The sequence below is a fragment of the Pelophylax lessonae genome (assembly GCF_965119305.1).
Source record: "Pelophylax lessonae genome assembly, chromosome: 3".
In the NCBI taxonomy this organism is placed as follows: Eukaryota; Metazoa; Chordata; class Amphibia; order Anura; family Ranidae; genus Pelophylax; species Pelophylax lessonae.
In genome coordinates this window covers 685,963,043-685,982,750 of record NC_138770.1, presented here as the reverse complement: position 1 = coordinate 685,982,750, position 19,708 = coordinate 685,963,043, and the positions used below count along the sequence as shown (strand labels likewise).

The 19,708-nt window shown below is 44.5% G+C and overlaps 1 protein-coding gene across 1 annotated transcript in view; it reads left to right on the top strand.

The window, feature by feature from the left end:
• PLB1 (phospholipase B1) overlaps positions 1 to 19,708 on the top strand; it is a gene marked incomplete at its 5' end in the record, with an annotated part of 217,657 nt that overhangs the window by 197,399 nt on the left and 550 nt on the right. The window contains 6 exons of the mRNA XM_082251005.1: positions 335 to 400; positions 5,703 to 5,797; positions 7,836 to 7,917; positions 14,032 to 14,130; positions 15,405 to 15,500; positions 17,432 to 17,506. Of these exons, the coding sequence (XP_082107131.1) occupies positions 335 to 400; positions 5,703 to 5,797; positions 7,836 to 7,917; positions 14,032 to 14,130; positions 15,405 to 15,500; positions 17,432 to 17,506 (513 nt within the window). The remainder of the gene's footprint in view (positions 1 to 334; positions 401 to 5,702; positions 5,798 to 7,835; positions 7,918 to 14,031; positions 14,131 to 15,404; positions 15,501 to 17,431; positions 17,507 to 19,708) is intronic.

The window sequence follows — 19,708 nt, the reverse complement described above, 5'->3', positions numbered from 1 at the left end:
GCCTGACCTCACAAATGCGCTTCTGGAAGAATGGTGAAACATTCCCATAGACACACTCCTAAACCTTGTGGACAGCCTTACCAGAAGAGTTGAAGCTGTTATAGCTGCAAAGGGTGGGCCAACTCAATATTGAACCCTACGGACTAAGACTGGGACGCCATTAAAGTTCATGTGTGTGTAAAGGCAGGCGTCCCAATACTTTTGGTAATATAGTGTTTCTTCCTACTAAATATTGTTCTATAGAAATATAGTTAAGATTTATAATTAGTTTTATTAATATTTAATATTGATTAAAGTTGAGTAAAATTTATATTTTCTTTTTTTTTCTTCTTAGGCGCGATATTCTCTGGAGAATCACATGAAACATATTCAGGCGGCTCTGGACATCTTCTATGATGAGGTACGGTACGGTCACACGCACTGTCTGTTAGTAATGCATAAGGTGTGCGTCACCCGCTAACCTGATCAATAATATCAGCCATAGGCGCTATTAGGAAGGGAGTGAGTGTAGGGATTCAGAGACCGCAGCCCAGGGCTATGCTCTTCAGAGGACAGTCAGCTACATTGTCATTGTGTATCTAGTGAGTCATTGGTTACATCTGTTTACCAATCAATCACTAATCATAATAATACAATACCAGTGATAGAAGTCATGTGACTTAGCTGGCGCTCCAGCCTTTAGGTGTAGAATATTTCAAGGCTCTTTCAGACAGGCAGTAATGCTTACTGTAATTAAGTCCCGTACTGGACAAATGAAAAGCTGTAGCAAGCGGCCATGTTGTTCAGTCATTATAGGTCAGCCATGGCAGTCTTGCAGAACAGTTATACATTGCCGCAGTGATATTACCCTCCCTCCTCCTTTAATTAATTGAATGCATAGGTTTTACACTTCAAAAGAGCCATTCTCAACTCAGAGACATCAGAAACCAGGCCTGTGCAGATCTCTAAACCTCTAATTGAGTCCTGGCAGGATGTCTTTCTTCTGTCCAGGCCTATCGTAAAACTATGACCAAATTCCAGATACCCAAAACGAATGGGGATCGTAAAAGGCAATCAGAGAGCTCTGCCCGATTCATAAATTAGCAAATCCGCACGATTCATAAACTCAGACAGGAACATGAAACATTAATAATAAGTATATATTTGGATGATAAGTGGCGTACTTAACGGATTAAGGTCATACATGACTACACTAGCACAAATAGAAGGGAAGATAAAGAATTAAGGTCATACATGACCACACTAGCACATATAGAAGGGAAGATAGCTGTCAGATATTCCCTGGGTGACAAGTTTATCTGAGATATTCCGTGTTTAGTAACCCTGGATGCAAAATTCAATGCTGAACAATGATCTATCAGTTTCAAGAATGCAACCGGTACATATTGGAAGATATGAATAGTGGTAAAAAACTGTCTGTGAGCGAGGGACCTGATATTGTCATAACCCCAGGACAGTCCATGGCCACTCCATTTTCTTGGTCAGGGGCATCTGTCAACAACACCCCTTTGATCCCAGAGAAAAAGGGAGATCCCTAACCAGCGGAGAGTTCTCCTTTACCATCAAAGCAGGAACATCTGTCAAGTTTGAGAACAGATAACACCTGGCTCATCGACCAAACTCTGTTAACACCCAGGACTCTGGCTGCACCTTTTCTTCTTCTACAGTTCTACCTTATTTTTTCTATTGCTGAATTGTGTCTCTATTTCTTTGAAACACCTTTTTTATGTAAGTATTTTATTTGCACCAACTTTGACCTTTTCATTATTAAAACCTTATTTTCAAAAGTGTTAATCTTGTCCCTAAGCTCTTACTGCAAGCTAACAAAGAACCCGTCTTCTGAAGAGTGATACTGTATGGAATAAATCCTCTGAACATTCCTGTCTGTGGTGACATTGTGTGTTACAGATGATAATTCTAAAATCATAATTGATATTGCTAGAATTACGAGCTTCCTCCCACTCGGATCAAAGCAGGGGTAGGGGCATTTAAAGGGTTAATTACTTAATTAGCCCAGTGACAATCACTCTCAGCCTGCTGGCACCTAGATTGTGGTCCCGCGAGCTGGAAAATCTTTGTGCCGGGTGCAGCTGGGATTGACATTGTTACGTAAGTGACAGCGGGGTGTGAGACTGGCTGGTCCTTTGTCACGAGTTAGTGAGGGGGGCAGGGATCTGATACCCACATCTGTCACACTTACCACCCTCAGGAAAGCATTTTTTCAAAGTGTGGTATAGCAGCTGCTGACAGGCATTTAGGATTCGCCACCCATTGCCTGTTTTTTGGTAAGTATCAGTTTTTTTTTTTTTATTGCAGGACCATGCCGCAACCGCAAGCCAAGTGGTTTAGTGGGGCTCAATTTTAAAAATTGTGGCTGCCCTATTTTTTGCGAATTAAAAGCCCATTGAAATTTATGGGGCTGCTGAAAACATACCACGCGGGTTCACGTAAAAAAAATTAAGACGCATGCAAGTGGTGTGAAAAAGCCCTGACGGGGGTAAGGTCAAATGTTCTTAGACTTTTTTAATTTCTGGTCAAACATTCCTCAAATATTATGGGCAGTAGTTAAGATGAAGGTGAAAATACCGCATTATGGCCACTAGATGGAGCTGAGGATCATAGGAACCGTCCACTGCTCTACTGACATCGTCCACTGCTCTACTGACACCGTCCACTGCCCTACTGACACCGTCCACTGCCCTACTGACACCGTCCACTGCCCTACTGACACCGTCCACTGCTCTACTGACACCGTCCACTGCCCTACTGACACAGTCCACTGCTCTACTGACACCATCCACTGCCTTACTGACACCGTCCACTGCTCTACTGACACCGTCCACTGCCCTACTGACACCATCCACCGCTCTACTGACATCGTCCACTGCTCTACTGACACCGTCCACTGCTCTACTGACACCATCCACTGCTCTACTGACACCATCCACTGCTCTACTGACAACGTCCACTGCCCTATTGACACCGTCCCAAATCATCACTGGCTGTGGAAAATTTTGCATTTAAATTGAAAATCAAGGTCCCAGAGTCTGGAGGAGTGGAGAGGCACAGAATCCAAGTTGCATGAGGTCCAGTATGAAGTGTCCACAGGTCAGTGATGATTTGGGGAGCCGTGTCATTGGCTGGTGTTGGCCCACTGTGTTTTTATCAAGTCCAAAGTCAGCGCACCCCTCTAGCAGGAAATTCTAGAGCACTTCATGCTTCCCTCTGCTGACCAGCTTTATGGAGATGCTGATTTCATTTTCCAGCAGGACTTGGCACCGCCCACACTGCCAAACCTACCAATACCTGGTCACATGATCATGGGATCACTGTGCTTGATTGGCCACCAAACTGGCCTGACCTAAACCCCATAGAGAATCTGTGGGGGATTGTCAGGAGGAAGATGAGAGACACCAGACCCAACAATGCAGAGGAAGTGAAGGCCGCTATCAAAGCAATCTGGACTTCCATAACACCTCAGCAGTGCCACAGGCTGATCGCCTCCATGCCACGCCTCCATGCCACGCCGCATTGATGCAGTAATTCATGCAAAATGAGCTCCGACCAAGTATTGAGTGCATCCTATACTGTACATGGATATACATATATATATATATATATATATATATATATACTGTAAATCTATACACACACTCCTGTGTTTTTGAGATAATGCAATAGGCTGCGCACAGCTATGCTCCTGTAGCAGACTCTGCAGCATGGTTCTGTCACGGTTTTCTGTCTGAGCATTCTCCAATTAAGTTTATTGTGGATGATACCAGCGGTGTGCGACCCTCCTTTCTAACTGGCATAGAATTGTATTTTTAGAATAGTTTAAGCAGATGTCCAGAGTTCACCCCCCCCCCTCCCTGCTGGGAAGGATCTGGGGGCAGAGCTGAGAAGCAGAAAATGCAGGGTCTGGAGGAGGACCAGAGGAGGGCTGCCTGGAGTCTGCTAAATGCTGAGACCAGGGGAGGTAGAGAGGAGGCTGTGCTGTGGCTGCACAGAGAGGTGCTGGGTCTGTAGTTCTGTCCTCCTCTCTGCTGAGACAAGGTAGGGGCAGAGATGAGGGGGGAGGGGTGCCGCAGTTGCAGGAGAGGTGCGAGGGCCACGTGGAATGGCCTGGAGAGACAGATTCGGCCTACAGGCCTTGTGTTTGACACATGTGCTATAATCCCTCTAGCGTTCTCAAAAACTGTTACATTGTATCTCATCTTACCTAAATGTATGTATTTCCTATGATTCTCAGGCAATATACTGAAGAGCAGCACACTAGTCGCAGTCATATTCACTGTTTTATATTCCAGCATGTTCTGCCTTGAACAATGAAAACTGAAAAAGTTCCTACTTTAGGAGATATTACAATCAGGTGCCCCCTCCCCCACATCCATACAATGGCATACATACTGGGGCCGATTTGGTCAGAGGCCATTTATTTTTTTAAATGTAGGAAGAGAGGGCAGCACCCCAACAAAACCTTCACAACCACAGGTGAAGAACATAAAACCATCATGTAGATAATGTTGGTGATGGAAACTGAACCCGAGACCTCAGTACTGCAATATTCTACTGATATTTAGAGATGAAAAAAGTATTAAACTTTCAATCTGTCTGTCTTCCTATCCATTGGGATATTTTACCCCTCTATGAGTGAGCTGGCAGTCAGGTCCCTAAGGCTCCTCACCAGCATAGTATGGAACCCTTAGGAGAACACCCCAGAAAGGTCACCTAACCCCCTTAACTAGCGAGATTGCTGTGCAAGCGGACCAGACGGGCTTTAAAAACTCTTATGTGTCGTTGGTTATTGGACTGGCTGGAATGACTTGCTACATGGGACATTCCTATCCACACTAGCAATCCCATTACCCTATGATAGTCTGAACTGGGACCTTCCAGTGACATTGCTGTCCTCAGAAGGATTGGGGTTCTGCTCTTTTCTGTGGATCAATTCATTTTGACCTAACTAACCCCGGCCATCTCTCTATATTTCCCCTTGCTATTTTGGGCAGCCATGGATTTAAACTTACTATAATTCTGGTGACATACATTAAGTCCTTCTGAGATATTTGGATTCCATCTGTGGATGATTCAATCTACAATCGTTTTTGGACGCCCCACTGGCCCTTGTATCTATGTGACAACACTTTGAGTTGATTTTACTAACAGCCCCATGAACCTCAACGAGTCTCTGGCACCTATTTTGCCCTGAAGAAGCCATTTGAGGCGAAATGCATTGGTAACCCGTACCCTGCACCACTATAGGCTAGCTTTATCTATATGTGGAGTTGGGTGTGAGTAAGGTGACCTATAGAGGCCCACACTTATGGTCTGGTTGATATGTGTTGGGGGTTGTGTTTATGTTTATATGTTAATTGTCATTTTAATGTTTGTAATTTGAAATAAAGCGACTTTTTATAATAATATTGTCTTGCTATCCTTTGTCTCCAGGGACGGGAGTATACAGCACCGCTATAGCCCCAATTACTAGTTTTTCAACTAATTTTTTGCACTTTCAGTCTAGGGGTGATGGTGCTGTTGGTTGAATGACTGAACGTTCATTTTTATAATTTAACCCCCTTAACTTGTGATGTTCTTTGATAAGATGATTGGAATTAGTAGGAGTAAAGTTTATTGAGGAATCTCCCATGATGCTTAGCAAGGCCCAGTATCCATTGATCAGCTTCTGATTGGTTTCTCCTCAGGTGCCTCGAGCTTTCATCAACTTGGTGGAGATCATGGAGATAGAAGGACTACGCAGTGTGACCGCAGACACCATTGGCTGCGCCCTCTTAAAACCGTAAGTGTTGACTTTACTACCCAGCTTGTGATGTCTTCCAACAACATGGCTTACAGCGGCCTTGTGACACCATATTGGCTGAGACCAAAAAGAGAACCTGTGAGGCATAGGTGTGCTCAGCCTATTGCATTAGGGTGTACACCCCGAAACTCAAACACACATGCCTTTCTTTGCAGCCTCAGCTGCATTGGACAGTGAATGACTAGGAAGTGCTCTGTGCTGAGAGGCTTCCTGTTCATTCACAAACTGAAGCATAGTAAACACGGTTTACTATGCTTCAGTCATGATTGAACACAGTGAGCGAGTGTGTTCTCTGTGTTCATTTAGAAAAGGAAGGGGCCGGTAAATGACATATTGATTAGCCCCTTCCCCCACTCTCCATTCTGAAACATCCCTCGCAATACCCGGAGGGAGAGGAGGGAAGCTAGCAGCATTGTGGTTGGGGCGCAATATGGGGGGGGGGCCCAGGCAGTAGGGGGATACGGCACTGTACAGAGTCACTAGGGTGTGCACCCCCTCCCTGTGCACGGCTAAGCTGTGAGGACAGAAATCTGGGAGAGATCACTGCTAACTTGTTTGATAGATACAGTCTTTCTTATCCTGGTTTTCTACCTCGTCTGTCACTTACTTGGAGCAAGCCTAGCCTGTAAATTGAAGCTGGAGCTATTGAGCTCTGTAAACCTTTTGTTGGAACAATAGAGTGGTGGCCCCTCGGGGGTGGGGACTGATTTGGCTGGTTCAGTGTTCGGTGTCGTGATGAACAATCTCACACCATATGAATGAATATCGGCTTTCAGTGACAGTAGATTTATCCAATAATTCACATCTCTAACCCCTAAAACTCATCACTTCTTTCTTTCAATTCATGTAACATCATCACTAAAATTCACTGAAAATTGAAAGCAGTCTTGCAGTAGGAGCGTATAAAGGTTCAAAGAAAGGTCCAGAAGAAACAGAGCTCACAGAGAGCCTCCAGAATAGTCAGGGCTGCTGTTATAAATCATGGGGCCCCATACAGCCTTCCAGGTGCTCCCTACCTCCCCCCAACACCGCTTGCCCCCCGGGGTGCAGTGAAACTGCGGTACTGACTGTTGCAGAGTGCGATCACTGGGTGCAGCGGAGTCCATTCAGATCAGACATTGTGGGGTAACAGGAACTGGCTTCTTTATTGGAACATAACCACAGATAGCAAAGATGTCACCTTCTCATGGTAAGAAAAAACACAGACAGGAAAAGGTAACCCACGAGTACAGTACAGTGTACAGGAAATTACAACACATCATAGAAAATGCATAGCATATCACTGAGCATTAGCGACATCTAGTGTCCTATTTGTGAACTGCAGTTAATAGGCTAAGCTTAAAGTTGTTGTATCTCCAACACTGACTTTATCTGCCTACGCCTCAAAAATGAAAAATAAAAGTCCCTCCTCTGCTCCCACCTCCTGGACCCCTCTGTTGACCTGATGGTATATAAATATTGATTATTTATTGATTTTAAATACTAACAGCATATAAGCACAGAACACTTTATTTGATTTATCACTAATAATATTTATTGTATGTACATATTGATTATTGAATCCATAAGGTTTGTATACACTTACTAATCAATGATAATAATTTATGGTGAAACACATATTATATTAATCACTGAAGCACTAAATCACTTTAGATATACACTATTTGAATAATTTATTTATATATTGGAATAACACATTAATAGTTGTAGCACAGATGCACCTTTAAAAGCGCGGTAATCCCCTGTTTAGCTAATGGGGCCTGGGCCCAGTACAACAGGACTGGTTGTACTGCCTTATCAGCGGCCCTGAGAATAGTGATAGGTAGTGGGTAGGGCAGTGGCACAGAGTCCATAAAAGGACAACCCTCATTATGCAATGCAGCCATCTAGAACAGCAGCGGGGCCATACTTTACACACTGCTCGGAAAGCAAAGTGGTCCTCTGTGCAGCCTGGGCTTCTCGTATATTCCACTGAACTGCCTTTATACTAAAAATAATTCCGTCTGTCTTACTGCAGTAACGCTTGTCCGTGCTTTATTAATCCGCGGGATGGATCTCCAGAGCTGAATGAGATCAAGAAGTTCAACAGAGATCTGCAGGTAAGAAGGTGACTGGGGGGGGGCGCTCTTCTATAGCAGAGTGACTCTTAGCAATGACTTGTGTCTGCAGACCGGGCCCTGAGATCATCACTCCAGGCTTCTATAGAGCCAATCATCCCTGTAAGAACAATTGGAAGCCATTTAGATTTAAAAGACATTTTTTGGCAATTTTGTATTTATTTCTCTTTATTTACTATGTTAGGATTTTGAAAAATCTCATTTTATTTGTTAGGTGAGGTAATGTGAAAGGTTACATATACTGAATATACACCGAACAAAATTATAAACGCAACACTTTTGTTTTTGCCCCCATTTTTCATGAGCTGAACTCAAAGATCTCAGACTTTTTCTATGTACACAAAAGGCCGATTTCTCTCAAATATTATTATTATTATTATTATTATTATTATACAGGGTTTATATGGTGCCAACAGTTTGCACAGCGCTTTACAATATGAGGGAAGACAATACAGTTACAATACAATTCAATACAGGAGGAATTAGAGGGCCCTGCTCCTTAGAGCTTACAATCTAGAAGGGAGGGTCAAGTAAAACAAAAGGCAATAACTGTGGGGGATGGGCTGATGGAGAAAATGGAAGTACAGTTGTTAGGTGTGGGTAGGATAGGCTTCTCTGAAGAGGAGGGTTTTCAGGGATGGATAGGATAGGCTTCTCTGAAGAGGAGGGTTTTCATGGATGGGTAGGATAGGCTTCTCTGAAGAGGAGGGCTTTTAGGGGTCATCTAAAAGCTAATAGAGTAGGAGATAATTGATCAGAATGGGGTAAGGAGTTCCATAGGATTCAAGAGGCTCTGGAAAAGTCCTGGAGGCAAGTATGGGAGGAGGTGATGAGGGAGCTAGAGAGCGGGAGGATTTGAGAGGAACGAAGAGAGTGATTAGGTTGGTATTTTGAGACTAGGATAGTGATTTAGCTGGGGGCTAAATTATAGATGGCTTTGTAAGATGTTGTTCAAAATTCCGTCTGTTCATATTGTTCACAAATCTGTGTAAATCTGTGTTAGTGATCACTTCTCCTTTGCCGAGATAATCCATCCACCTCACAGGTGTGGCGTATCAAGATGCTGATTAGACAGCATGATTATTGCACAGGTGTGCCTTAGGCTGCCCACAATAAAAGGCCACTCTAAAATGTGCAGTTTTATCACACAGCACAATGCCACGGATGTGATAAGTTTTGAGGGAGCGTGCAATTGGCATGCTGACTGCAGGAATGTCCACCAGAGCTGTTGCCCGTGAATTGAATGTTTATTTCTCTACCATAAGCCGACTCCAGAGGCGTTTCAGAGAATTTGGCCGTACATCCAACCGGCCTCACAACCACAGACCATGTGTGACCACACCAACCCAGGACCTTCACATCCAGCATCTTCATATCCAAGATCATCTGAGACCAGCCACCCGGACAGCTGCTGCAACAATCAGTTTGCATAACCAAAGAATTTCTGCACAAACTGTCAGAAACCGTCTCAGGGAAGCTCATCTGCATGCTCGTCGTCCTCATTGGGGTCTCCACCTCACTGCAGTTCCTCGTCGTAACCAAATTGAGTGGGCAAATGCTCACATTAAATGGTGTCTGGCACTTTGGAGAGGTGTTCTCTTCACTGTACAGGGAAGATGGCAGACAGCGTGTGTGGCGTGGTGTGGGTGAGCGGTTTGCTGATGTCAACGTTGTGGATGGAGTAGCCCATGGTGGTGGTGGGGTTATGGTATGGGCAGGCGTATGTTATGGATGGAGTGGTCCATGGTGGGGGTGGGGTTATGGTATGGGCAGGCGTATGTTATGGATGGAGTGGTCCATGGTGGGGGTGGGGTTATGGTATGGGCAGGCATATGTTGTGGATGGAGTGGCCCATGGTGGCAGTGGGGTTATGGTATGGGCAGGCGTACGTTGTGGATGGAGTGGCCCATGTTGGCGGTGGGGATATGGTATGGGCAGGCATACGTTGTGGATGGAGTGGCCCATGGTGGCAGTGGGGTTATGGTATGGGCAGGCGTACGTTGTGGATGGAGTGGCCCATGTTGGCGGTGGGGATATGGTATGGGCAGGCATACGTTGTGGATGGAGTAGCCCATGGTGGCAGCGGGGTTATGGTATGGGCAGGTGTACGTTGTGGATGGAGTGGCCCATGGTGGGGGTGGGGTTATGGTATGGGCAGGCGTACGTTGTGGATGGAGTGGCTCATGGTGGGGGTGGGGTTATGATATGGGCAGGCGTATGTTATGGATGGAGTGGCCCATGGTGGGGGTGGGGTTATGGTATGGGCTGGCGTATGTTGTGGATGGAGTGGCCCATGGTGGCGGTGGGGTTATGGTATGGGAAGGCGTACGTTGTGGATGGAGTGGCCCATGGTGGGGGTGGGGTTATGGTATGGACAGGCGTATGTTATGGACAAGGAACACAGGTACATTTTATTGATGGCATTTTGAATGCACAGAGATACTGTGACGAGATCCTGAGGCCCATTGTTGTGCCATCCATCCACCACCATCACCTCATGTTGCAGCATGATAATGCGCGGCCCCATGGTGCTAGGATCTGTACACCATTCCTGGAAGCTGAAAGCATCCCAGTTCTTGCATGGCCAGCATACTCACCGGACATGTCACCCATTGAGCATGTTTGGGACGCTCTGGATCGGCGTATAGGACAGCGTGTTCCAGGTCCTGCCAATATCCAGCAACTTCGCACAGCCATTGAAGAGGAGTGGACCAACGTTCCACAGGAACCAATCACCAACCTGATCAACTCTATGCCAAGGAGATGTGTTACACTGCGTGAGGCAAATGGTGGTCACACCAGATACTGACTGGTTTTCCGACCCCCTGGACCCCCCCGGACCCCACATTTTAGAGTGGCCTTTTATTGTGTCCAGCCTAAGGCACACCGGTGCAATAATCATGCTGTCCAATCAGCATCTTGATATGCCACACCTGTGAGGTGGACGGATTATCTCGGCAAAGGAGAAGTGATCACTAACACAGATTTACACAGATTTGTGAACAATATTGGAGAGAAATCGGCCTTTTGTGTGCATAGAAAAAGTCTGAGATCTTTGAGTTCAGCTCATGAAAAATGGGGGCAAAAACAAAAGTGTTGTGTTTATAATTTTGTTCAGTGTAGTTTGTGTTTTCAGTTTGTTCAGCAGGCGGCGGTCTTGGGTCCTTTTCACACGTTTCTGGGTGAAAATAACTCAATCTGAAATTCACATGAAAAAGTCAATGGGGAGAATTAACAAAGAGTGGTGCAAGGACAATGCCTGCTCCACTCTTCTAAACTTAGACAATGGAGCAGACACTGCTTACAATTAACTAAACAGATATAAGCCCCTTTGTTCCCTGGAATGACTCTGTGACTCCTCCCCTACCCTCCACATTTGACTCCTCCCCCACCCTCTGCGTGTGACTCTTCCCCCACCCTCCGCGTGTGACTCTTCCCCCACCCTCTGCGTGTGACTCCTCCCCCACCCTCTGCGTGTGACTCCTCCCCCACCCTCTGCATGTGACTCCTCCCCCACCCTCCGCACGTGACTCTTCCCCCATCCTCCGCGTGTGACTCTTCCCCCACCCTCCCCGTGTGACTCTTCCCCTACCTTCCGCGTGTGACTCTTCCCCCACCCTCCGCGTGTGACTCTTCCCCCAACCTCCGCGTGTGACTCTTCCCCCACCCTCCGCGTGTGACTCTTCCCCCACCCTCCACGTGTGACTCCTCCCCCACCCTCCGCGTGTGACTCTCCCCCCCCACCCTCCGTGTGGTTCCGTTCCACATTCCAGTTAAGGACAGAGTTCCTGATAGGGAAGTACTTGTGCTGTGTTTTCCCTCTGGATAACCCATAGTGCTCTGGGAATCCTTTGTCATGTAATATATTGCAGAATATCGGTCCTTTGCATTGAAAAAACAAACATTTAGTGATAAATGAATGATTACAGAGTAGCAATAATTTGATACTTTTATATCTGCCCAGGGTTCAGTTTTTATTTATTTTGTAGGCAATAGACATGTGCGGTTAATTTCCTTCTGAATCTAAATTCAGACGAACTTTTAGTTTTTCGGAAATTCGGATGTATCCGAATTAAAATAGAATAAAAAAAGAATAGAATATAACCTAACCATCTTCAGAAATTCGAATAAAATGAATTTGAATAGAAAAGATTAACATAGAAAAGAATATAAAATATCAGAATAGAATATAAATGCAATAGAATAGAATAAAATAGAAAGAATGAGAATACATTTGAATAGAACAGATTAGAATAGAATCCAAAACAATGGAACCCAAAATATAAAGAATATAACCATCTTCAGAATTTAAAATTGTGAATAGAATGAATTTGAATAGAAAAGATTAGAATAGAAAATTTTAGAAAAGAATAAAAAAAAAAACAAATAATATAGAATAACATAAAATAGAAAGAATAGTACTGTTAGATTCTTTCTTCTTTATTTTATGATATTCTATTGATTTTTTTATTCTATTTTTTCTATTCTATTCTATTCTGTTATTTTTATATTAAATTATTTTCTATTATATTCTCTTATTTTCTTTTCTAATATTTTCCATTCTATTCTTTTTTTTTCTATTCTAGTCTTTTCTAATAAAATTCTAATTCATTCTGTTCAAAATTCAAATTTTGGAAGATGGGTATATATTCTATTTCATTCTATTCTATTATTTTTCTATTATATTTTTTCTATTCTCTTCTCTTCTTTTCTTTTCTAATGTTTTCTATTCTATTCTTTTATATTGTATTCTAGTCTTTTCTATTAAATTTAAAATTCATTCTGTTCGAATTTTGGAAGATGGTTATATATTCTATTGTTTTTCTATTCTATTATTTTCTATTCTAGTCTTTTCTAATAAAATTCTAATTAATTCTGTTCGAAATTCGTATTTTGGAAGAACGATATATATTCTTTTTTTTCTATTCTATTCTATTGTTTTTCTATTATATTCTTTTCTATTCTATTCTCTTATTTTCTATTCTAATATTTTCTATTCTATTCTAGTCTTTTCTAAGAACATTTGAATTTACTCTGTTCGAAATTCAAATTTTGGAAGATGGTTATATATTATATTTTATTCTATTATTTTTCTATTATATTTTTTTCTATTCTATTCTAGTTTTTTCTAGTTTAATACTTTCTATTCTATTTTCTATTCTATTCTAGTCTTTTCTATTAAAATTAAAAATTAAATCTGTTCGAAATCCAAATTTTGGAAGACGGTTATATATTCTTTTTTATTCTTTTCTATTCTATTCTTTTCTATTTTATTCTCTTATTTTCTATTCTAATATTTTCTATTCTAATATTTTCTATTCTATTCTAGTCTTTTCTAAGAAAATTTGAATTTACTCTGCTCGAAATTTGAATTTTGGAAGATGGTTATATATTATATTTCATTCTATTTTATTCTATTATTTTTCTATTATATTTTTGTTCTATTCTCTTCTCTTATTTTCTATTCTAATACTTTCTATTCTATTCTTTTCTATTCTATTCTAGTCTTTTCTATTAAAATTAAAATTCATTCTGTTCGAAATTTGAATTTTGGAAGATGGTTATAAATTATTTTTTATTTTATCCTATTCTATTATTTTTCTATTCTTTTATATTCTATTCTCTTATTTTCTTTTCTATTCCTTTCACCTATATTCTAGTCTTTTGTATTTGAAGCTCCAATTTCAGAAGATGGTTATATATTTTTTTCTATTTTATTCTATTTTGTTCTAATTTTCGAATTGTCAGACAGTCAGTATCAATAGCTTAATGCAACAGCTGCATTTAAATGGAAAAAAAAAAAAATTTGAATTCAAGTGTGTTTTTGAATTCGAATACTGATTCGATAGCTATTTTGAAACGCGGTCAGATTTTTTAAAATTCGTTTGAATTTTTCTAAATCGAATGTGAAACTAACGAAACAAATTCCGAAAACAAATGAAACTAATTTATTTAAATACTGAATCCAAACAAAACAATTTTTTTCCGTCCTGCGCATGTCTAGTAGGCAATCAGAGGTCATTACTGGGTGAAGTTTTTTGGGGAATTTACAATACTATAAAATGTGTGTTTGATTCTCATGTTTGTTCTCTTCAGGCTCATCTGGCCAAATTGCCAGAAAAATACACGGGCCGGGAGGACTTTGCTGCAGTGGCTCAGCCCTTCTTCAGGAACACAGTTGTGCCAGTTGACAATGTAAGTCTCATATTTCTCATTAATACCGTTACTGCCCTTTTACCAATTAAATCCTCCCTCCGGCTCCTCCCCCTTCAGTCTTGCACAGGTGCATTGGCTCCTCCCCCTTCAGTCTTGCACAGGTGTGCCGGCTCCTCTCCGGGACTGAAACAGCTTCCTCTGATTTCACCGCACACTGTGGGCTTCTCACAATGTGCATTAGAAGCTGCAGCAAGTCAGATAGAGCCCCGCCCCAATTCCTGGGTTAGCCTGGCCCCGCCCCTTTCACTCATTGGACTTCAATTCTTTCAATCACGGAGGCTCCGCATTCCATGTGGGCGTTACCTATGCAAATACAGCCCACCTAGGGCCGTCTTAAACACAGGGTAAAAGGGGAAGCTGCCCCGGGCCCAGTCATTGTTGTGAGGCCCAAAGCAGCTGCCCCTTGAGCCCTCACTGCCCGCAAATAGTTGATAAGTGCATTCGGGAGGGCCCAAGAGAATGTTTGCCCAGGGTCCAATCAATATTAAAGATGGCCCTGCCCACTTCCCTAAATTGAAGGAAATGGGAAGCAGACGCAGCGCTCAGAGCAGTGGAATCGGTGTGCTGGCCTGTTGGAATCCACAAAAAGGGTTCTCTGGCCCAGATGTCCTCCGACCATCGATTACAAGTGCAACTTGAACGAAAAATGTGAACCGGTAACTCCAAAGTCCATGCGAATTACTTTATTGATACACGACAGTGAGTGTAAAACAGGGGTTTACGCGTTTTAGCAGAAAGCATTGGTCACAGCACATGGTAAAATGAGACACAGAGTATATTTAGCATAATTGATGAATTGAATAATGGATGGGTGGTGTTTGTGTGTTATGCTATAATATACTCTGTGCCTCATTTTAACATGTGCTGTGATCAAGGCCGAAACGCGTAAGCCCCTGCTTTATACTCTCTGTCATGTACCAATAAAGTAATTTGCCTGGACTTTGGAGTTATCTGCTCACACCTTTCGCTCAAGCTGCACTTGTTCTCTAGATTGACACCTCCCCATCAAGCCATTTTGATATTTGCAAAGCTCCTCACACTTGCATCAAGGGCTGAGGGCTCTTCAAAGAAGTAGTAAGGCAGGGTGCTGTGATGTTTTCAGGAAGCAATGTACAACCCCCTGCCGGTCCCCTCCCACCAGCCATGATCTGCCTGCATGGCATAGAGAACAACAGAGGCCAAGTGATGACATCACTAATTGTAATATGAGATCAGTACATGTTTTAATTCAATTCATTCTAATCTTTCCTCAGCTCGGACAACCGGACGTGAGCTACTTCTCCAAAGATTGCTTCCACTTTCATGAACGCGGACATGCAGAAATGGCAAAGGCGCTGTGGAATAACATGGTACGTCGGGTCACTCTTAAGTCACCAGGGGGCACTGGGCCACATTCCCTGGTAAAATACATATAGACTCTAACTGGACAGCATTCAGTTTGCTCCCTGCACTTATCCTTTGTTGCAAATTAGTGCTGCTGATCTCTTGCAGCCTCATTGCAATCACTTTATGTCTACATGCACTCCAGCTTGCTGGGTTTCCTCAGGACAGGGTTTCCTCAGGACAGGGCTTCCTCAGGACAGGGCTTCCTCAGGACACGCTTTGAAATGGCCATTTTGTAGTCTCCATTGGAACCTCTGTGCTTGTATGGGGGAGGGCTGCTTAAAAGTTCATGGGGAGACACTAGAGAATTCTCTCTTTAACTGCCACTGCTGTAGGTACTGTGGTGGTGACCTTGGGGTGGGGGGGGGTTCTGCAGCCCCTGGGATTGTGTGTAAATCTGACAAGCTGACTGACACCACTGTATGTGTAGGGTCTCGCACATGCCCCCACCATAGGCATGCACACAGGATTACTGGGTTTGCCACCCTAATCACCCTGTGTGATGCGGATTCCCAAGGCTTCCTGACGTCCCCTGTTTCCCCCCTGCAGTGCTGCCAACTTCCCCCCTCTCCTCTCCCACTGGCTGCTGTGGGGGATGTTTTAGGATGAAAGAATAAATGAACACATTGAGTGATCTGTACTGATCACTCCTGTGCTCATTCCTAACTGAAGCATAGTAAACAATGTTTACTATGATTCAGTTTGTGAATGAACAGAAAGCTGCTCAGCACAGAGCACTTCCCATTCATTCACTGTGCATTGCAGCAAAGGCTGCAGAGAAAGGGACTGGGAAAAGCGCGGCTCTCCAGTTCAGGGAGACATCCATGGACATTCTCCCAGAGCAGAGTCCTTTAGACACAGCTGATAGCAGATCGCGGTAAAGGGCCAATCACATCGGCCCTTTACCATGTAATCAGCTGTGTCCAATCATAGCTGGTCACATGTCCTCACATTCTGTGTCTGTATGAGGAAAGGAGAGCCTAAAACCAGCAAGGCTGACGGGGCAAAATTAGTGAATTACACTGTTTATCAGTGCAGCCTCATCAGCGCCCATCAGTGCAGCCTCATCAGAGCCCATCAATGCTCATCAGTACAGCCTTATCAGTGCAGCCTCATCGGTGCCCATCAGTGTAGCCCCATCAGTGCATATCAGTGAAGCCTCATCAGTGCACATCAGTGAAGACTCATCAGTGCTTATCAGTACAGCCTTATCAGTGCAGCCTCATCAGTGCCCATCGGTGAAGCCTCATCAGCGCCCATCAGTGAAGCCTCATCAGTGCACATCAGTGAAGCCTCATCAGTGCTCATCAGTACAGCCTTATCAGTGAAGCCTCATCAGCGCCCATCAGTGAAGCCTCATCAGCGCCCATCAGTGAAGCCTCATCAGTGCACATCAGTGAAGCCTCATCAGTGCACATCAATGTATATCAGTGCAGCCACATCAGAGCAGCCTCATCAGAGACTAATAGTGCTCATCAGTGCAGCCTCATCAGGGCCCATCAGTGCAGCCTAATTAGTGCCCATCAGTTCTACCTTATCAGCGCACTTCCCTGAAGAAGAAAAATTACTTGTTTGCAAATGTATGTATTTACTTTTTAACAGAAACTAAGAAAAACATTTTTCTGACATGTTCTGTCCTTTTTCATTTGTTTAGCAAAAAAATAAAACCCCCATCAGTGCAGCCTCATCAGCGTATAAGCTGAAAAATGGCCTGGGCAGGAATAGGGGGGAAGTGCCCAGTATTGCAGTAAAAAACTGGTCTCGCAGGGAATGGGTTAAAGTGCATGGGGGAGGGGGACTGTATGGGGCCCCATGATTTGTAATGGTGGCCCTGACCCAACTTGTTATTTCTTTTGCACCCTCTTTATGTTACAATAAATGTCTTTTACATTCTCAGATGGAGCCAGTTGGACAGAAAACAGACTACAACAACTACACCTATGACCGGCGCAGCCTGAAATGTCCGACCAATGTAAGTACTCCCAACCCCGAGCTCCAACTAGAAATAATCCCTACAATCACAGAGTGAGGTTAGAGCAGGAGGTGAAGAGCGCCCTCTGCTGCCGGTGGTGGTTTTCTGTGGGTGGCAGGAAAGTGTATGCCTTTGGTGGCTCAGCTGATGCCTTGGTGTGGCCAATAAAAGTGCTAATGGTTCCACCTTTCTTGGTCAACAAAAACAGAGCTCTTCCCACCAGATATGAAAGGTGCTCTTCTCTCTATTCACGGACAGCCAGCTAGCCTAGGGGAGAACATGGCAGCTGTGGGGATAGGTGGCTTCTAGTGGGGCAGGAAGGGGTTCAAGGATGTGGCCAGGTGGGACAGGCTGTGTGTTGGTTGAATGCGGCAGGAAAGGGGGAAGAGAATGTGGTAATGGTAGAGAATAACATGAAAGTACTCTTAGGAGATGTAGTTCTGGGGGTCTATCTATGTCAATGGGAACAAAGTTATGCCTGGAAGAATCACAGGGAGTAATAAATGTTTTTCTTTCAATAGGAAAAAATTGAAAATGCAAAATGCAGGGACATAATCTGGGAATGGAAGGGGGGGGGGGTAGTTTGTGGGAATGTGATCTGGGGATAGGGGGGAGTTGTTTGGGGGGGAACATGATCTGGGAATGGGAGGAGTTGTTTGAGTTGGTGTGATCTGGGGAGGAGGAGGGAGTTTGCAGGGACGTGATCTGGGAATGGGGGAGGGGTTGTTTCCAGGGATGGGACCTGGAGATGAGGAGGGGGAGTTGTTTGAGGGGGACGTGACCTGGGGATGGGGGGGTTGTTTGAGGGGGCATGATCTGGGGATGGGGGGGAGTTTTTTGAGGGGGCATGATCTGGGGATGGGGGGGGGGGGTTGTTTCTGTCGACATGATCTGGGAATGGGGGAGGGGGAGTTGTTTCCAGGGATGTAATATGAGAATGGGGGGTTGTTTGCGAGAACGTGATCTGGGGGTGAGGGGGAGATGTTTGTGGGAACGTGATCTGGGAATGGGGGAGGGTTTTTTTGTGGAGACGTGATCTGGGGAGGGTGAGTTGTTTGTGGGGGTGTGAGCTGAGGGTGAGGGGAGTTATCTGTGGAGATGTGATCTGGGGAGGGGGGGGGAGTTGTTTGTGGAGAGGTGAGTTGGGGATGGGGGGAGTTGTTTGCGGGAATGTGATCTGCGGGTGAGAGTGAGTCGTTTGCGGGAATGTGACCTGGGGGTGAGGGGGAGTTGTTTGCGGGAAAGTGATCTGGGAATGGGGGGGAGTTATTTGTGGTGACGTGATCTGGGGGGGAGTTGTTTGTGTAGATGTGAGCTGGGGATGGGGGGGGGTTGTGGGAACATGAGCTGGGGATGAGGGGAGTTGTTTGTGTAGATGTGAGCTGAGGATGGGGGGAGTTGTTTGCAACGACATGATCTGGGGATTGGGGGAAAGTTGTTTCAGAGGACTTAATCTATGAATGGGGGGAGTTGTTTGTGGGGGCGTGATCTGGGGATGGGGGGGGGGTTGTTTGGGGAGACGGGGAGTTGTTTGTAGAGGTGTGATCTGGGGATGTGAGTAGTTATTTGTGGAGACGTGAGCTGGGGTAGGGGGAATTGTTTGTGGAGACGTGATCTTGGGATGGGTGGGGAGTTGTTTGTGGAGACGTGATCTTGGGATGGGTGGGGAGTTGTTTGTGGAGACGTGATCTAGAGGTGGGGAGAGTTGTTTATTGGAGTGTGATCTGGGGATGGGGGGAGTTGTTTGTGGAGACATTAGCTAGGGATGGGGGGAGTTGTTTGTGGAGACGTGATCTGGAGATGGATGGGAAGTTGTTTGTGGGGGCGTGATCTTGGGATGGGGGGAGTTGTTTGTGGGGGCCTGATCTGGGGAGGGGGGTTGTTTGTGGGGGCCTGATCTGGGGATGGGTGGGAGATTGTTTGTGGGGCGTGATCTGGGGATGGATGGGAAGTTGTTTGTGGGGGCGTGATCTGGGGAGGGGGGAGTTGTTTGTGGGGGCATGATCTGGGGAGGGGAGGGGGGTTGTTTGTGGAGACATGAGCTAGGTATGGGTAGGAGGAGTTGTTTTCGGGGACGCGATCTGGGGATGGGGGACTTCATTTATAAAATTTGGGCAACAACCTGGACGTACCATTTAAGTTGTCTGGGGAGGGTTGGATGAAGCTGCAGTAGAGACCTCATATAATTTCATGTTATGTTGT